The sequence below is a fragment of the Chelmon rostratus genome, chromosome 14 (genome assembly GCF_017976325.1).
Source record: "Chelmon rostratus isolate fCheRos1 chromosome 14, fCheRos1.pri, whole genome shotgun sequence".
NCBI lineage: Eukaryota > Metazoa > Chordata > Actinopteri > Chaetodontiformes > Chaetodontidae > Chelmon > Chelmon rostratus.
In genome coordinates this window covers 15,989,992-16,009,802 of record NC_055671.1, presented here as the reverse complement: position 1 = coordinate 16,009,802, position 19,811 = coordinate 15,989,992, and the positions used below count along the sequence as shown (strand labels likewise).

The 19,811-nt window shown below is 43.0% G+C and overlaps 1 protein-coding gene across 2 annotated transcripts in view; it reads right to left on the bottom strand.

Annotated features, from left to right (window-relative positions):
• The window catches only part of cpeb4b (cytoplasmic polyadenylation element binding protein 4b), a 30,567-nt gene extending 11,695 nt beyond the window's left edge, over nt 1–18,872 (bottom strand). Inside the window, exons 1-4 of one of the 2 annotated variants that reach the window (XM_041951967.1) lie at nt 18,470–18,872; nt 16,397–17,634; nt 5,796–5,886; nt 547–597 (exon numbers count right to left, since the gene is read on the bottom strand). In XM_041951967.1, coding sequence (XP_041807901.1) covers nt 547–597; nt 5,796–5,886; nt 16,397–17,587 — 1,333 coding nt within the window. In that variant the 5' untranslated portion in view covers nt 17,588–17,634; nt 18,470–18,872. The remainder of the gene's footprint in view (nt 1–546; nt 598–5,795; nt 5,887–16,396; nt 17,635–18,469) is intronic. The other variant, XM_041951968.1, reaches the window with a different exon arrangement.
• Between the last annotated feature and the right edge of the window lie 939 nt (nt 18,873–19,811).

Below are 19,811 nucleotides of genomic sequence, written 5' to 3'. Positions count from 1 at the left end.
GCGAGTGCAGAAATGGCAATTTTTATTTCATGCCGACATTTAACAAAGCAGAAGGGCACTGAGGAGAGAGACAGAACGTTTTGGTTGGAGTCAAATCCAGGCGAGCAAGGGCACGATCGAGGTTATCTCACACCACTGAACTATCGCCACCTGCACTGTTTAGTATCACTTTAATAGAGATTTAACAAACAGCACTGAGAGGCACAAAAGTCACTACAATTTGGTGAATCACACGTAACATATGTCCACTTAGGCATGTATTACCTGAGGGAGCATGCTTTTAGTACAGGAGCTAAAAACGATCTTTTTAGCATGTTATGTAGCCTGCCAGGTGGGTGAACATGTTCAGATTAATACACCACTTGAATATAGATTTAAAAAAAACTTATTGACATTTAATCAAATTATGTTTTAAAGGATATCTGGTCATTTTTCATTCAACTTGACAAAAGAATTTACATTTTGCACACAAACTCCTTATGATTTTAATCCCTAATTTGGATTATTAATGGGCCCTGGAAAACCAGAGTAGGTTGCCATACGTACCATTGAGGGGCAGAGGGTTGTCCCCTCCTGGATGGGGGAACCCCAGACGACCTGCACAGGGAAACACAGAGCAAATCCATTTAGCATTTTGCTGAATGTGTTACAAGTGAATTTCCCCAGCTTCGGATAAAGACACTCTTATCTTATGTGACACAGGGTGGGATAGAGTTTAGAAGAAAGTTTAGACGCTAGTCCTACGTCAGTCTCTCCATGAATGGATTAAGGATGAATATATCAGCTTGATGATATGATTCAGTATTCTCTACAAAAGCATCTGTTTCAGGAGGAGTGAAGATGAAAATACTACAGGAGTTTTGATTTTGCACATCGTACGGCCTCTGGCTTTTTCAATGAATGTGGTGATTGGTTCATTTTGATGTTTAAGGGTCATTCTGAGATTTTTGAGAAAAGACAACCACAGAAATTCTAGATGAACAATTTGGTGAAGGGTGGCGCCATTTGCAGTTAAGCTGTTTATATAGGTTAAGATCATGGTGATGTTCTTGTTTACTGTTGCACTCCTTTTGCTGATGGGCAATAATTGAACAATTCCGCACACGATATAGCACATGTTCAAAATAAAAGGGAAGGTTTTGGTTTGAAGAGGCTGATTTGACCAGAAGTAAAAATGATTCTGTTCCATACAGGCTGTGGTTATGACAGATACAAGCACACTGAGCGTTTCCACATCAATCTCATTAAAAACTACATCTGTGGGCCACCAACTATCTCTCTTCCTCTCATCGACATCCATTCCCCTTTGTTCATCTCTCTCTCTCTTTTTCTGAGCCTCATATCATAGATTTCGAGCCATTTGCCAGGCCCGTCTTTCACGCACACACACCCACACCCACACAAATACATGTTATGATGCCAAACAAGCTTGAAAGTTATGCAAGGCCCGCTCGCTGCAGTGGGATAATGAGATGAAAGAGCTGAAATAGTACAGCCATTGTTGTATGGGTACGGACCGCCCTGTGATTGGTGCATTCCGATGCCTCGGTCACATGGAAATCTGCTGGCCCCTCCCCCATACCTCGCCTATTGAGCCTAACAGTGCTCAGCAGATGCAGTGCATAAAACAGAACTAGGACTCACAGACCACAGAAACCAGGACGGACCACCCGTGGCTTCGTCATCCACTATACTGTAGATTTCCATACGTTCAAGCACATTCGTCACATTATCTGCATCAAAATACAAATTCACTCTGTCAGTAAATGCTCAATTTAATCCAAATAAAACCAGAGGTGCCAGCCTAAACCAGGTTATGCAGAGAAGCTCATTTCCTGTAGACTGCACGGCAGAATTCAACAGTTTAACTCCCTCTGTAATTTAGGTTAGTAATGTATGTGCCGATAGGTGCACCACCCAAAGTCCATCTGAGCGCAACCCGTCATATTGGATTTTAAGAGCCTTTAATAGTCTCTGTGGAGCAAGTGTGCACGCACGTACTCACACCACATCCCCGTGTGTCTGCAGGGTTGTGTGTGCCCGCTCTGTGAACCTCATTTGCATGCTGGCTGCCTACATGTACAGCACAGCAACAGTTAAAGCACATGCATGCACGAGCACACACAAGGCAGTGCTGTGTGTGTGTGTGTGTGTGTGTGTGTGTGTGTGTGTGTGGTGGCTGAACAGAGGGATCCTTTCTGTCAGTCAGGACAATGCTGGAAGCGATTCAAAGCCACTTCTACTGTAGACATTTTGCCTCGCTTGTTCCCTGGCTTCATCGCTCTCACTTTGTTCAATATGTTCTGCTGGAATGAGAAATTTGCGCTCTGATTATGTGCATCTGAATGTGCTCGTGCATGCACACTGTCTGTGTTTATTATACTGTATTTGAGTGCGCATGTGTGTATGTGACAGAGAGCAGGAGGGAGCAGGAGACAGTTGGCCCAGAGAAGAGTCAGCGCTCAAGGAAAATGCGCTGTAATTATGTTTTTCTTTTTACGTTGCTGTGAGGGAAAAGGAAAGGACTTGCTAAAGTCGCTGCTTCGTTTGGCATAACGTTGTCCAAGCCCATACTATAATTACAAAAACAAGGAATAAATAGAATAATATCTTTTAGGAGGCCAAGGGCTACAAGACAAAAAAAAGGATAAGGAATAAGGGATGGAATATGGTGTGATGCATCATGTGAAAGCAGTGAAGAAAAGGATACTGTATGTGAAAAAAACAAATGTGAATCAAGCATGAAGCAAAATGGCCGAGGAAGAGCAGAAAAATAGGGTAAAAAGAGAGGAGAGGAGGAAAGACAAACATGTTGTGATATATTAGAAAAGACAGAAGATTAATTTGCTGTCTCACACATAACCACTGCCAGACAGGTCTATCTTCTATCTATCCAAAGATAAACAGCTGTAACATAAATGGAAATTCATATTCAAATATTACAGGAAGTTGGGGTCAACATTACTTCTGCTAAACTATATTTAATTTCATCAGAATTTCAAAACCCTACATGGTTTGTTTTGTAATGAAGCAGAAGCTTGTGGTTTTCAATTTAGACGAAATCTTGTTCTGTTTCTGGTGCAAAGCTCTTGGATCTAACAGTGGCGGGAATCTGCGCCAGGGTGGCTGGAGCTAAGACACCGAAACGCGGCTAATGAGGTAACCTTTCAGTCTTCCTCTCTTAATATTGAGGGAAGATTTACTTTGGTTTGACAGCAGAACATTAGATCACAGCTGGATGTAGCTGAGCCCAGTGGGTGTGAGGCTGAAATAAACACGAGGTGATAGTGAAGTGTCTGAAGCTCAGAGTTTTCACTTGTCTTGTTATTCTGGCGGTGAGACGTGTGTGCATGTGTGTTTTACATACAGGGGGACAAGGGGAAATACATGTGCTATATTTGATTTTCAGTTTCTGCATTTAAATGTTCGAAACATAAAGTGCTTTCCTTCTTTTCCTGTACAAGACATACTGTACAAGCAGACTAGCAGAGAAAAATAACCTCTTGTCACTACCGTTTTGGGATGTTCTGTACTGAGGTTTAAGATCATACAGAAATCTAAGTTAATCAGTTTCAGGTTCTCCGCCCATTAGACTGCAAAGACCTAAAAAAAAAAAAAGATGGTTGTGCAGGTAAGCCTCATGGCGTGATGAAATACTAAGAAATGTGCCTGACAACATCAGCTCTGGTCTATAACCAGTCAAGCTTTAGTGTTTCCTTTCAAACAATGATCACTACCAGAACTACTCCTACAAGCTACTCCCCCTTGACCAACAGCTAATATTGGCCACAGTCCTTTTTTGTTAGCTAAGCATTCCCTATCTATAATTACTGTCAGTTACACCCTCTACAATAATAAACAACACTGGCTGTCTGCTGTATTCAATAACCCATTTCTGGGTTACCATTGACCAGCGTTTCCTAACACCATTCAGCCAATAACAGACATCGGCTGGTCGCTATCAATCAATAACCAAAGTCCAGTTTCCAAAGGAAGAGTCTCTTTCTCAGCTAATTGTGTAGGATAATACAAGTGCATTGAATATACACTCACAGTTTATTAATCAACTAAAACTCGTGAGATGTGCTTATTGTTATTTTATTCCTGATTCCAGAAAAGTTGGGACAAAGTGTAAAAAGTAAATAAAAGCAGAGAATGCAATCATTTGCAAATGAACCGAGTTCCTGAGCCCATGTAGTAATCTCCTTTATGCGATCATGTGTTGACCAAGTGGTGAACCTCGCTCCATCCTTGCTTGTGAACGACTGAGCCTTTCCAGGATGCTCCTTTCACACCCAATCATGATACTATCACCTGTTACCAATCAACCTGTTTACCTGTGGATTGTTCCAAACAGGTGTTTTTGGAGCGTTCAACAACTTTCTCAGTCTTTTGTTGCTCCAACTTGTTTGAAACGTGTTGCTGCCATCAAATTCAGCATAAGCAGATATTTACAAAAATACAAAAAATGTTGATGAGGTCAAACATTAAATATATTGTCTTTGTATTGTTCTCAATTGAGTATATGTGAAAAATGATTTGGAAGTTATCACATTCTGGTTTATGTTTTAGAGAGGAAGCCATTTTTTGTTAGTATCAATGAGGGTAGGCTAAATATACCTGTCAATACAGCTCAACAGCACCATAATCTCAATTCTCCAAAATGATCATAAAGTTGAATCAACACCTCTCTCAACCAGTTTCAACCAAAACTGAACATTCTAAACTTCAAGGAGGGAGAACTTACTGCAGGACTGTTGTATTAGACTGCATTAGTTTTAGCTAGCTGCACAAAATATAGAGGCTAGTGGATGTGTCAAAAAAAAGCTCATTATGATTTGACTTGACATTAACAGATAAACAACCACTACTTCACACTACAGGCACCGTGAATGCGTGTGGACAGAACCGTGCGTCATCGCCACGTTTCAAAAACTGTCATCATCCTTAAAAACGGGAGGCTCCGCAGCTGAAACGGCGGCCAGCAACTTCAGTTCAAATCAGTGGGAGTCCTTCCATCTCTCTCACAAATCCCCTCTTAAATACAAAGCCTAAGCTCCCATCAGACCTGTATTCTCTCTGCAGCTTCTTCTCATAATGCATGAGAAAGAGGTCATACTCACTGCACTATGCTCACGCACAGAAGAAAAACTTTCTTTTGTTTTGAATTCAAAGTGGGAAGGAGAGAGAAGGAGGAGGAAGAGAGTGTGAGCTGACTGCTACACAGGCTAACCTTTGTTATTATTGTTCATCATAACACTAAAAGAAGACACAAAGTCTACTTGTCTGACCTGTGGAGGAAGTGAAACTTCTCTGCTAAGAACTGAGGCGTCAAATTGTGAATAAGTGTGAGTGTGTGAGCAGTTATCGTCTCTAACTTCAAGTGTAACGCTCCCACTGACTGCTTGGCCAATGAGATACGATCATGCCACACACTTATCTTTATCACATATGTTTGATGTTAATGTATTGAAGAGTGGGGTCTATTTACTATATGTACTGCCATAACACAGATGGTTTTAGAGGCTTGTTATTTTGCAACTTTCAGTTTACATTTTGAATAAATATTGTGCACTAACCATGTTCTCTCCAAACAGTAAGTGCAACCTTAGTATTAACAATTATGTAAATAATTATGTAGGGAAATGTGTCATATCTTTAAGCATGCAAGAAGTGACTGTGCATCACACATGTGCCAAAAACATTCGGCCTTCAACAGTGCAAAATGAAAACGCCAGCGTTACTAGTCGACTGCTTAGCGTTTCACAGTCTTGATTGACAGCTGACATCGTCACCTTTCAGGGTGTCCTGCTCAGCCCTCATGATGTCGATCAGGGAGCTCTCCAGCGTGTTCATGTTGAAGCTGTCAAATGACCTGGTGCGTTCCTAAAGAGAGGAGAGAAAGGGGAGAAACTCCATTTACTTTTCTTTACCTGCTTCAAAGACGCGAATAGTCTTTACAGCTGACCAACAGGAGCAATTAATGTAGATTTATCTGCATCTTTTCATGTAACGTTGCCTCAATTAACCCACACTGGCCAAAGAGTGCACACACACACACACACACACAAGAGGAGGAGACAACATTCAGCTAATCTAGTTAAGAAAATATACTGTTTTGCATTCCGACTGCGTCACACTCTAAACATAGCACTCGGGACGAAGGTAAGCTGTAAGTGAACAGCCAAACACTTTCCCAGTTACTTACGAAGGGTGTTCACTTCATTCTTTTCTATATACAAAAAACATGACAGATCGCTTCATGTGTGACAGTAAATGTTTCTTTGTACTTTGGGTTTATAAATGATAAACATATTGTCCTGACCGAGGGTCAGGTCTCTACAGATACAGACACTGTGACACACTTCTAGTGGGTCATAAGGGATGATAGAAGGGGACTTTTTTGTTTTAGTCTGTACATTGTTTTTAGGAAAATCCTTCTCATTCTGCCTCTAAGATTGTGACACTTTTGGCACTGGCCTAAATAGCGGGAGTGACAAAACAGGAGTGGGCCCTAGTTTCCCAAAAGCGTCACTGGAATCTCAAGTGATTCACTGATATATTCTGAAGTAAAACTGAGATAAAAAGAAGTTGGATCAACCTTATTAAAAAGATTTTACTTTAAGGCAAGCATTATTTTTTTTCCTGCTTGAATTTTCTAGGCCTCCTGTTTTGGTTTTCTAGCCACCCAACAGCTCAAAAAAAAAAAAACATGCTGATGGCAGAGGTGCGTGAACCATTTAAGTTACAAAAGGATTTTTTAATGGCCACTCCTTTGTTGATCACATTTCTGTTGTTAGCACTTCATTTATCTCTATCTTATTTCTAACCACAATTCCCCCTCTTGTGTGTTTAACTGCTGTATTTGCGAAGTTAACTGGCCAACTAACTGAGCTGTAAACTCACTTGTTGAGTGAGGACGCATAATGGAAGCCAAGTGTAAAACAAGCAGTAGGACCGAGCAGGAGTCAAGCCAATTCTTGAGAGACAGCTTTGTCACCTACAACAAGGGCATCCTTGGCATACCAACCATGCTGGAAATATTTGCATGCACACACAAACACGGTTAAACACACACACACCCATGCAATGTGTAAACACAAAATATGCGCACACATCAAAAACATGTGCCCACGCACAAACACACGCAGGCGCGTGCGCGCACACTCGCACACACTCCAAGTGTCATGCTGATAAGGCTTCTGTCTCGACTCCGCCTCAGCTAAACAAAATATGCAGCCACTGACAACAACTTGCTAACAAACTGATAAAATATTTTTGTTCCCTTCTATCCAGAATAAACCGCAACTCAGGGAGACAATGCTGCTGAAGACCACGAAACGAAATTCACATCCTGCTTCTTTACATTTAGTTAGCGCTAACTGGAACTTTAGTTCCAGTTAGCGCTAGAGGTCTCGTGCGGCCACAAAATCACGCGATTGTCTCATTCCTCTGTCTCTTCCCCATTTTCCCAATCAGTCATTCTCCAATGCATGCCACCTTAAAAGCAGAAATACCTTTAAAAAAGAGTTCTATTCCTCATTTATGCGTCAGAGATCTCACACTGCGACAAGTTGTCGTCCAATAAGCTGAGCGCCATGACTATGTTTAGTCACGATTATTTTTTTCTCAACTGTCTGGTTACGACTTAAATAAACTCTTTTCCACACTTGCTGGATCATATCTATTATATCAACGACTTGGTTACTTTAAAGTACAATGAAAAACTTAAATAATGTCAATTGTTATTTAACTATTTGCAGAGATACTTTCAAAACAATACTCTAAGCCAGTCACGAGTATTTTATGTAAACACAGCGATGTGTATGCAGTCATTTCTAATACACACACAAGCAATTTGACACCAGCAAAAACATGTAACTCGGGGATAGGGAGAAGGAGAGCCTGCTGGTCTATACACATGCGTGTGACATATCAATGTTGGAAAATATCTCTTAAGCTCAGTTTTTGCTATGAGATTTAAGTATGGAAAACATCCCCAAAAGAGCTGACTGAGCCTGACAAGGTGCTGACAGACCAATCAGGGAACAAAAAGCTTTTAGATGATGACACGACTCACAGTCTCTTGAAACTTGTGAACAATAAGGTGTTACAGATAATAAAGCTGCAACAGCTTCTAAACTTTATTCAGCAACTTAATTTGGTCCATGTGAGCAGCTGCCGTGTTTATCCAGTTTTAAAAATCTGCAGCAAAGATCAGGGTCAGCCCAGCAAGTTTATCCAGTCAGGTGCAGCAACAGCTGACTCTGAGGTCTGCTTTACAAAGAGATGTCATTTGTCTGTTGCACAGTCTCGAGCAAACAGAAGGTGAAAAGTGCCAATTGTGGGCTGATGTTGAGAATGAGACGCTAACATTAAACAATAGGAAGGACGCGTGACATTGAGCGGAAGCCTGTCAATTAAACTAAGCTGTAAGAGGTCAAAAGAAATTCTGCAATCCTGACACAAAAAAAATACAGAATTTAATGTGCAGCTTCATGTCAACTTCACCGCTCCTGAAAAGCCTGAAAAACTTCCTGACATCAACAATGTATGATCAGATCTGCCCTCGACTTGACTGATAATGGACATGCCTTGCACAACAAGAATTACCCAACGTGTCTGTCAATCTGTAAGTAGCTTATTTGCATAGCCAGTCACCACATTGTCTTTGAAACAAATGCATCTATGCCTAACTTCTCTAGTATTTATCCAGTAACCAGTTTGAACTGCTGGCTGATGTCAGTGGAGAATAGTCTGACAACAAAACCACTTTGGGAAGAAAAGCTCACTGCATACTACGTTTACACCATAACCTCCACTGGGGTCAACTGCTAAAGGGTTAAAAAAAAACAAACCTGCGTCAGTGAACCATATGACCAAGGGTTGGCCCGGCGGGCAACTCGCTTTTTCATCTACTGTCTGGTGTCTGCAGCAGCTCCCAAAATTCAATAGCTACTTTTACTATCTGATCAGCCAAAGAGCGTGGTTGGATGTCTGCCACAGTGGCTGATGAAACAGCCAAACTTCCCAGCTGTAGCCAAAATCTTACCAGCATTCTGGCTGGTTTAGATTTCCCACACTGACTGAAGGAACATGCTAAAGCAGAGATGACATGGTAAGAAGAACACACCCAGTGCACACTCTCTCCCTCAAAACAAATATCAACACAGGGATATAGGCCAGATTATGTCGACTATTTTCTCATATCCGCCTCAGTATCTTATGTGGAGGCTATTGCCTTTAGGTCAAATACACCCAACAGTCAAAGACAGGGGAGGCAGAAACAAGAGACGGACTTGGACGGACTACTGTGAGAAGTATACACTACTAGTAGGTATATCCTAGCATAGGCAAGCACAGAAACACAGATAGGCAGCAGTATTTCCGGCATATGTTTGCATTTTTTATATATATATGATAATAGAGCAGAAGCAGAAGCTCTACCTAATCCTGTGCTTTAAAAGCTGAATGCTTTCATTGAAGGAGAATGAGAATTTATTTTGTAGTTGAGATGGACTCAGCACGGCAGGCGTAAAGCCTGGACGGTGCTCTGCAGTTGCTAAGCATTAGCCAGGAGAGGTGCAGACGGTGATTAATCATCAGATTCGTCCATCCTTCTCTCTCAACAACTGGCCAGCTGAACGGCAAAGTACTCATCCCTGACAGATTGCAGATTATGCGCGCGCACACACGCACACACTTTACAGTGCAGTCCACGTCATGTGTATCTATGAAAGCTTGCCCACGCTAACCAAAGGCCAAAGATAAAAACATAGAGGACATGCTCTATTATTTTCAAGCATTGGTGAAATGTAGCCCTACGTACCTGGATAAACAGAAAACATACAATAAAGCATGACGCAGTCTGGTTAAAGCAAAAAGGATTTAAAAGGTGAGACACACCCCTTTTCTGCCACCACGATGGACTGGTTTGCATTAAGCAGCATGGCCCTGTTCTGAGTGTTTGACCCTGAATCAAAAAATGTCTACTGAACAGATCTACATGTGCCAGGATTAAGCTGGTAGTGAATGCATTATCAAATTTGAAATCATCAAAAGGCAGCATGTGCTTCTCAGTGGATCAGAGACTGACTGTGCACACAGCAAACAAATGGAATCATCCTGCGTTGCTGTTGTGGGAGGCACAGAACTCCGAAATCGGGCTTATTAAATTCGATTAACATGGCCTATAGGTTTATGTAGTGATGTTTTCCAACCAAATATTCTGGTCAATCCAAAGTATAAACTACATTCCAGTCGGCATTCATACTTTTGATTCTTCTTATGAGGGGCAAGACTTTTGGCACAGTTGCTCATATACATCCATTATAAATAAATAAATAGTATTGTGATCAATTGGGATGAATTGAAAATATACATAAAAAAGTACTTTTTGGTGAACTTCACCTGGAGTCAGTGTGTTAGAAGCTAACTTGCCAACTTTTCCAATGCTACCTGAACTCTAAAGAATACTAAATGCTGCTTGTGTGTGTTGCCTTTAACACTACCCTGCTTTGCCACTACAGTCTAACACGATCTATATCATGAGCAGAGACCGCTGTGAATAACCAGCAAAACATCAGTGCCTTAGTACCATAAGAATTTAAGTGAAATGAGCTAGTCTTAAGTCAGGGCTAGCCACAACAGCATTCCAGGTTGCTTATTTCATGACGTTCACAAAATGAAACCTTTCAGCTGCATCTGGTTAACTGTAAAGTGAAAAAAAGAGGACCAGATTGCTTGTAACAGCCTCTAAACACTAAATAGGATTTAAGCTACAGCACCACAAAACAGGGCAACCTCTATCAGAGTTTAATGGCATGTAGGGATGTAAAGAATGATTAAATACAGCATGCTGTGGGTGATTAATTCAAACATTAATCTCCCATGTCACCTGCCTGTTCATGAAAAATGGAAGTTGAGGAAGGGTGAAAGAGTGGAGAAATTAACAGGGTAAGGGACGCAAGGCTATATGGGTGCAGTTTTCAGGTTTTCACAGGTTGGGAATGATTTTGACATTCACTTCACACTCATCGGTGGGAAGGTTTCCATTTTTCCCCTTGCTTTTTGTGCCTCTAATCACATTCGTGAGACAACAGACAGAGAGAGGAAGCCCGAAGCAAAGACGGGAAGGGGAAAATGGCAGATGAAAGAAAGGGGATGATGGAGAGTGGGAAAGCAAGTATTGAGGTATGGCAAAGTAAAAAAAAAAAAAAAAAAGAGAAGAAAGGAAGGCAGGAAGGGGAAGGAGGTTGAGCTTTTGATGCTTGCGATTGTGTTTCTTCCTGGTCAAAGTATTTCAAAGACCTGCTATGACATTAAATACCCCCAACTGTCAAAAACAACCTATTACCTTGTGTTGGCTGAATGGCTGAATGGTGTGTGTATTTGTTTGTGCATCTGGGGTGTAACAGGAGTGACAGAGGCAGGGGTTCAAGCAGTATTTGCACTGCTTGAGGGATTAACTGAACTGACTCCTTTATTGTACGCAATGAGCTGGGCTAAATAAAATATGACACTTCCACATAGACCCTGCTTTGTCTTCTTCCTTTGTTAAGACACATGTGCAGAAGACATAGACCAGGGACTAATTAGGGCTCATGCACACATGGGCATGTGCACATACACACACATGCACACAAGCTCTCTTTCTTCCTGTTTCAGAGCGTCTGTCAAGGGTGTGAGAAGGGCACAATGAGGCTGTATGAGCAGCAGAGTTATGTGCTTGCCAGCACAGCTCAGGCCTCTCATTAGTCTAAAAAAACCTTTCTCTCATTTAACACCAATGGCACAAGAGCTTAATGGCTCAGAGTGTTTGTTTGTAGACGCACATGCATGTGGGGGAATAAGCATGCACACATCATAAACACGGGAAGGAAAAGCTACCTGAAAAGAGTGAGGCTTCTTCCATCAAAGTAAACGTGTCAGTCTAAACATGATTCGTGTCCTTGTCATGGAAATCTCATGACAAACACTGGTAATGACTGCATGACTCCTTAAGTTTTCCAACTCATACTTGACATTAGACCTGTCTGATTAGATGTCCTTTTAAACAAGGGAGAGAGAATGCTTGAGTCAGACAACAGGTGGTCAACATTTGTTTCCACTGTACAGCTAAAGAGGTTGTTTAATAATGTAGCTTCATATATCAGCACTGTAAAAGGCTGCAGTATATCCAAGCTACACAAACCGTGAGGAGGGAGCTGTAACCAACAGTTACCCAAGTAGCTTACTGAGACAATATCCTGCCCGGGCTGACTCACCCTCAGGCCCTGCGGGTCAATGGCCAAATTTACCAATCGGAATCAGCCCATGTACACCTGACACAGCATCAGACCTCTGACCTTGTATTTCACAGGTGAGGAATTAGGGAACAAGGAATGAGAGGATATTTGCTTGGGTTTCCTCTGGGTGCTCCGGTCTCCTCCCACAGTCCGAAGACACGTAGGTGTCTGTTTCCATGTGTCAGCCCTGTAATTGACTGGTGACCTGTCCAGGGTGTACCCCACCTCTTGCCCAGTGTCAGCTGAGATTTGCTCCAGCCCCCTACCATCACCACCACACCCTGCGATCCTCAAGGATAAGCATGTATAGCTAATGGGTGGGCGGATGGACGGACGGGTGGAGGGATGGAAAGAAAGAGAAGCAAGAGAGACGAAAATGAAAGGCAGGAAAGGCTTTCCTCGCATTCAAAAAGTACAAATTTCTCATCTAATGTTAGTTCCTAGCTGACCACTGTACTAGCAGTTCGCAACAGCACACCTGGCCTGGAGCCCATCCCAAATACTAAAGCTGCCCTAATACAGCAGTGGCCCTGCGTGCTGCAGCAACAGCCACCATGCTGGAACATTTTCTCCCTCCGTGTGCCATGGTGTTATACACCACTTTGGATGAACTATCCACCATGCCAGGCAGCCTTGTTCTTAAATCGCATCTACACATTTGCTCATACACACGCAAGTGAATGTCATGGCCCAAGGCGATCACAAGATCACAAACTCCATTAAAGTGGGTAGAGCACGGGATCTTTGCTTTAGCAGCTAGCCGTTGTACCATACCCCACCAGCTGAATATTCCTATTTTAATGTTTTCCTATCTGCTGAATAGTATCTAACTGCAAATGTTACAGCTTTATGGGAGTCAACTTTGTGTCTCTGTAAAGTTATGTGTCACAATCACATCTAATCCAAAAGGGTAAAAAGAAACTAACACAGCAATGTCCTAACTCTGATTGTACACAAGGAGAACAACGGGAATTCTAAAGCAAAGGCCACTGATCCTTCATCTGTTGTGTCACTGCCAGAATGGAAACTATGTGCGGCGGTTGGAGAAAGCTTATAGTGAAACATTGTGACAACAGTTCCTCATGGGGTCTGTTTAGTTCAGAGTTACAGGACCTACGGTATTTCAATTACCAAACCTGGGGGCGCCTTGTGTAAGGCAACATGTGTCATCAGTCATCTGAACAGTGCATGATCTTGACAAGCACCATTTTGAGTACAGTTTCAAAAAAAAAAAGAAAAAAAAGGTATTGTTCCATTGGTTTGGCTTAGAGCAATTCTTCAGCAAAGGTGATAAAAGTGTGTGAATGAGAAGACAATGGCCAATAGATCTTAAAGACTGAACTACACTGAGGAGGCCTCTGACAACTAAACTTGACACTTGGTTGCTTGTGTAATAATTTAACAGTGGTTTCTATAGTGACAGCTTCAACACTGCAACACGAGCTATATGCTCATACCAAAATGACACATTTTCTAATTCAATTACGGAGGGTGGAACAATACCGTCAGCTTACGGTTCAGAAAAAAACAAGCTATACGGTTCACAAGCAGAAAACAAACACCTCAGTTAGACCAAATCGTAATTTTCAATTCATGTGTAGAAAACGCTTCGTAGCAGCATTATATAACATGAGGCAATATTTAGAAGGAAAATTCGTCTAGATGTCATTTGAAGATGTGAACATATGCAAAACAATGCAGATCGGCGTTTGGCAGCTCGACGTGAGGCACAAATGACTCTGCTCGAGTAAAAAAACGTTCAACTTGAGCAAACATTTGCAATCATGCCAAGCTCTACTGCTCTTCCCTCTGCACAGGTACAGCAGCAGAGAGAAGGGTTCTGGAGGAAAAGCAGAGCTTTTAGTAAGTTTTGAAATCAGTCCAGCTGAGACGTGACACAGAGATAATGCTTTTAGTCACAGCAAATATCTCGACTGTGAGTCTGGTCACACCCATTAACTACAAGTCTAGCAGTTTAAGGATAAAGTGTCAATGTACATTTTTTTACAGCAAGCTTTATATTTTCAAATATACAACTATATTATCAATTCAATGTTCTTTGTAAATGGGTTACACTTAGATAATCAGTCTCTCTCACACGCACACGCACACGCACACACACACACACACACACACACACACACACACACACACAGAGTAAGACCATTTTACGCCCATCCTCCATCTGCCCTTGCGGTATCAAGAGGGCAGGAGGACAATGCTACTTTGGCTGATCTGATTCAACCACAAGGCAGAGTGACATAGCATAGCTACAGTAATGTTAGCTTTAGCTTAAATCTGTAACAGAGGGGACTCGCCTCTGCTCAAAATGGATGCAGATGCACAGTTCAGATGAAAGAGAATCAGAGCTAGGTGCTAGTTCCATCTACACCCTTTTTCATGTAGCATCTGCAACCATTTACTGTTGCCGAATTTTCATTGAAATATGCTGCGTGTAGGAGTGGATTTTAACACAATATGACTCCAAAATATTAACAAGTATTAGGCCCTAATACAGGTCAGATATGAACCTGACCCCATGACTACCACAGCAATTAGGCTCTTAGCTCATGGTAAATAGCTGCTCAGAGGTAAGCTTTGCTACTTATTCAGCAAAAAGTGCCCAAGACATGTCAAGACATGTCAGAACAACGTCCTTACTGTTTGGCCTGTGGTGCACTGTGAGTCAGTAATTGCATGCAGAGATAAGAAAATACTTAGAAAGGTCACGGCAAGCATCACTTTCTAAATTTTAATAGGGCTAATTTGCTTGTTTGGAGGACTTCAGATTTTTCTTGAAGAAAATGTCTCAATGAAAACAGATTATGACTTTGACTTGCCCGATGGATAGGCACGGCCAGCAAATGAAGTAGCCTATCACTGGTGGTCTCTAAGGCCAATTAGTAGTGCTGTTAGGCTATTGACAGTCTGCTGAAATAACAAAGTCGAGCAATCATTCAGACAATTACTCCATCCAAGATGGCATTGGGAACCGATGGCAACCAAGTACTTATGACTAGGCAAAAGTTAATTTGACAAAGCAGAGGGAACAAGGCAAAGGACATGTACCATGCTTAAAGAAGTCTTTTATCAGGTCATCAGGCCTAGCTGGGCCTATAGCAACCTTCCTCTCTTCACCCCCGCCTCCTTGTAACAGCCGACACAATCAATCATGAGATAGATCAATAAAATGAATTTATCCCCGTGCTCCTGTTACCTCTTTCCATCAATCCTATCACCTGTTTTCTACATGTGATAATACAATTATTTGAGCCATCTTCATTGTTTGTGGACCCGGCTATCAAAATTACACTCTGAATAGGCTGGCATTTTGAAAACGAGTTGCTAGGCTATGGCAGCCATGACCTGGGTGATTAATAAAGCGGTAATGCTGAAAAATCATTAGGCATTAGGCTCGGGCCATCAATCTACAGTATTACCTCAGGTTATTCTTTTTTTCTTTTAGTGTGTGTGTGTGTGTGTCTGTGTGTCTATGCATGTGTGCGTGCATATGGCTGGAGTAAAATAAATCCCATGGTGACGTCTTCTTGTTCACTGGTGTATCTAGATTTTTCTTTACGTCTCTGTCAGTCTCGGCCGTCCATTCCTGCAACGGTTCTCCTCGCGTCCTCTCTCACATCCATATTCTTCTCCCCATCTTGTTCTCTCCATCTACGATGCCTCCCCTACTCCCCACACACCCCACCACTCCCTCCAGCCCCTGAGCTCGCATATGTGGCACACACCACTGCAGTGACAGAGCCACATTAGTCATCATCAGGGACGTACAGCTGTGGAAGTACAGAACCCAAAGACTGATTTCTAAGCTAACACGGCAACAAATGCATCGTGTAAATCCATGCCCTCCCCCATGTCTAAAAATAGCAGCTATACCACATGCTGTAATAAAATTAACAGCTAACATAAATGGCACACTGATGTTGAATCATTCAGGCAGCAAGCAGCCACTGTTGAAAAATATTACCACACAAAAGCATGAACACACAAAGTGCATACAGAAAAAACAGCATATTGTGTTACCTAATAAAAGAAACAGTATGTCAGAATTATTGCTAAATCATACATGATACGATCAAAGGTAAACTGACCTGAAAGGGGAAGATGTTATCACTGCGGCCGACTCCATCATCCATCCAGGACTTGGGGTTGAAGCCAGCGGGACTGTTTCGAGGGTACTTCTGGGATGCAACATGGTTGTTGGGGAAGGTCTTCTTCAATGGAGAGATAGAGTTGATGGGGGTCATCCCTCCGTTCAGCCCTCTGCGATAATCTCTGCCCTGAGACCCTCCCCAGCCGCCGCCACCACTACCATAGCCTCCTCCGGGACTCCAGGAGGTGGAGGAGCCAGGGGAGGGAGAGGGGCTCTGGTAGCTGGCTGGACCCCAGGGGGACGGGGGCTTGTTCAAGCTGTTGGACAAATGCGGCAACTGGCTGAAAGCCGGATTCCTGTGCGGAAAGGGCGGTGGAGGGTGTGGAGAGGCCGGTGAGCGTCGATGCTGCTGGTGTTGGTTGTGGGGGTGTTGGAAGTGGGGGTGTGGCGGGGGAGCCGGGTGGTGTTGGGACAAGGCCGCCGCCGGTCCGATCTGGGGGGAGAAGTTCCCACCAAACCCTGGACTGACATGGTGTGAGAAGTTCTGGAACAGCAGGGGCCCGTTGTTAGCAGAGGCCGGGTTAAAGAAGCTGACGTCCTCATTGATGATGGTCGACGGCGCCGGCGGGATGGCAGCTGACCAATTGTTGAAGCCAGTAAGTGATGACGAGGTTGTACTGGACTGGACCGGGCCAGTCCCCCCAAGACCAGACGTCTCCTGGTAATCAAAGCCTGTCAGGACAGGAGACTCAAGACGTAGCTGCTTCTCCTTTCCGTTACTTCCTTCAGACACGCTGCTGTCTGTCTTGGCTTCCTCTGACCGGGCTTTTTCCAGTTCTGACATGATCCCACTGCCACTTCCACCTTCCTGGTGACTCCCAGGGGACAACTGCTGCTGCTTTTCTTGCGTTTCTTGCATTTCCTGTTGCTGCTGCGCTTTGGGCTTCTCCGGGCCCCCCAGGATTTCGTCTTGCACGCTGTTGTGGGTGGCAGAGGCAGGGAAGAGCCAGGGAGAGCCTCCCGTGGTGCCATTCCCTGCGGCTGTGGTGCTGTTTATGAAAGCAGCAGGGCTCTGCGACACATTTTGGTGGTGGTGTGGGGGCTGCAGATGCGGGTGGATTCGGACCGGGAATGCAGACTTGTTGCCAGTGTTGTTTTGAACTAGGACTCCAAACCCGTAATCCCCCATTTGTTTTCTCCCCCCACACACAAATGCTATCCCGTGATCGTTTGGTCCTATTGAGAGAAGAGCACACAGGATGGCATGCACTGAGTTAGCAGTCAGCCCCTCTCACTCCACTATAGAGCAAGGGATTTAGAAGCAACTACGTGACGGTCACAGACATACAAGATCTTTTATCTGGATCTGTTTCACTCCCTCAGAGAATTCCTAGACATATGATAATCACACAACACTGTCATGAATGAGCTCATTCTTCACTGAACAGTCTATCCTTATTACTGAGGGCAGTTTAAAATATCCAGACAGTTAACGTTACATCTTTAGCTAATTATAACCCCGTGACGTTGCCAGCTTGTAAGTCTACAGCTGAGCCGCTGGCAGCCACCAATGTAGCTGGAAACACTGCCGTGTTGAGCCGACACGTTCTCCATTTGGAGACGGTTTCCTAACGCAAACCAACTGACAGACAATTAATCACCCGCAGTATACCGTGAAAGATAACACAGTAGTACAAAATGTCAGTGAATGTTGAATATATTAACAACAGTCGGACATAACGTTCAGAAGAAAAACACTCGACCTTGTTTGACAGCTGTCAGGAGTCTCAAAATTGATCCGAAATACCGTTAACGCTGGGTTAAGTCAAACGCTTTCTCACTTTAATCGAAATACGCCTAATGAACTGTGCCACACGTCCTTTTACATTACCAACGTTGCATTTTTACACTTCAGTTAACAGTCGACAGTCGGTTTAAATCAACTAGACATGTTAGCTGGCCAGCTAACATTTCCATTCGCTGCTAACGTTAGCTAGCTAGCTATGAACCGTTAGCACAAATGCTAGCTAGCTGGACAGCTTCAACACAGGCGGATAAAAATTCTTTTCACCTTCTGATCACCACCTTCGACCTCGGCGATGTCTTTGTCGAGATCCTTCCCTCGGGTTGAAAGCAAGGTGGTGTCCTTGAAAAAAATCAGTAAGTCAGGCAAAGCTTTTCAGAGGCGATTTTATAGCTGACTCGTACAGTGCAGTCGGTCAGCTTTTTTTTCTCCCTTCTCCTGACGTGTCCTGCCTGCTCAATGACACAGCTCTCTATCTGCTGCCTCTAATCTGGACTGTATAATCAAAGAGCTTTGTTAACGTGGCAATGTGTGAAATATATTCGGCCGCGGTTCTTTCACAAGCCTTATACGATCGGTTTCATTGTTCGTTTGATTTCAGTATATTTTCTCGCTAAGTGTCTTTCCTACAGAGCCAGCCGATTCCTGTGCGCTTCTTGGCTGTCCCTCTCTCCTGGAACCGACCGCGGCCGAATGACAGCGAGAGATCAGCCGAGACACACTTCCGCTTCTGGCACCACCCTTTCCACCGTCACCACGCCCATCGAGAGCCACACCTCGATATACGATTGGCCGGCTGACCGGCAGCCTCGCCCAAATTCTACAACAGTGAACGGACACGCACCAATAATATACTCATGCCATCCATAAGTACTGCCCACTGAGGTCGGGGATGGTGAAAAAAATGTAAAAAAAAGAAAAAAAAAAAAGAAATCCTCCCAGCACGGTCCTGTCCTTTCACGAAGCAGCCGGTATCAGGTCGTGAGAAAACTGAGATACCCAACCCTCCCCCTCGAAAGGATGGGAATGCATCAGAGAAAGAGCATCCTTGGCTCAAGCTTTTTGATCACATGCTCCTTCACTGTAAATGTGGAAGTGAAACAGGAAGGTATGGTATCATCTCAGTCGCTGTTGTTGTTGTTTTGTTGTTCATGGTATCCCCTTTTCTAGGTTAAGCCTATTTCTACATATATCTATGGATTCCATTTCCAAATTCCACTTTTATGATGCCCATAATGTTAGATTTCTGTTCAGATTGTCATAAGGGTGTTCATTAAATTATATTTAATAGTACGGAGGTCATAGTTAATGGTGATGTTGTACTTGACAGCACTATATTCAGAGATATAATGTACCTCAATAATAATAAATGTATAATAAGATTAAATTAAACTGAAATATGTGAAAACTGCGTTAAATCACTTTATCACATGTACACCCTGTCAAACATAAGTTTACCTGTGAATTTTCCTCAAATGGTGTTCTACATATGATTCACGTTTCTTATGTTTATTTACTGTTTATAATTTAAAGGAATAGTTTGACATTTTAGAAAACATGCTTTTTTATAAATTTGACAATCAGTTCCACCCTCATACTATTAAATATG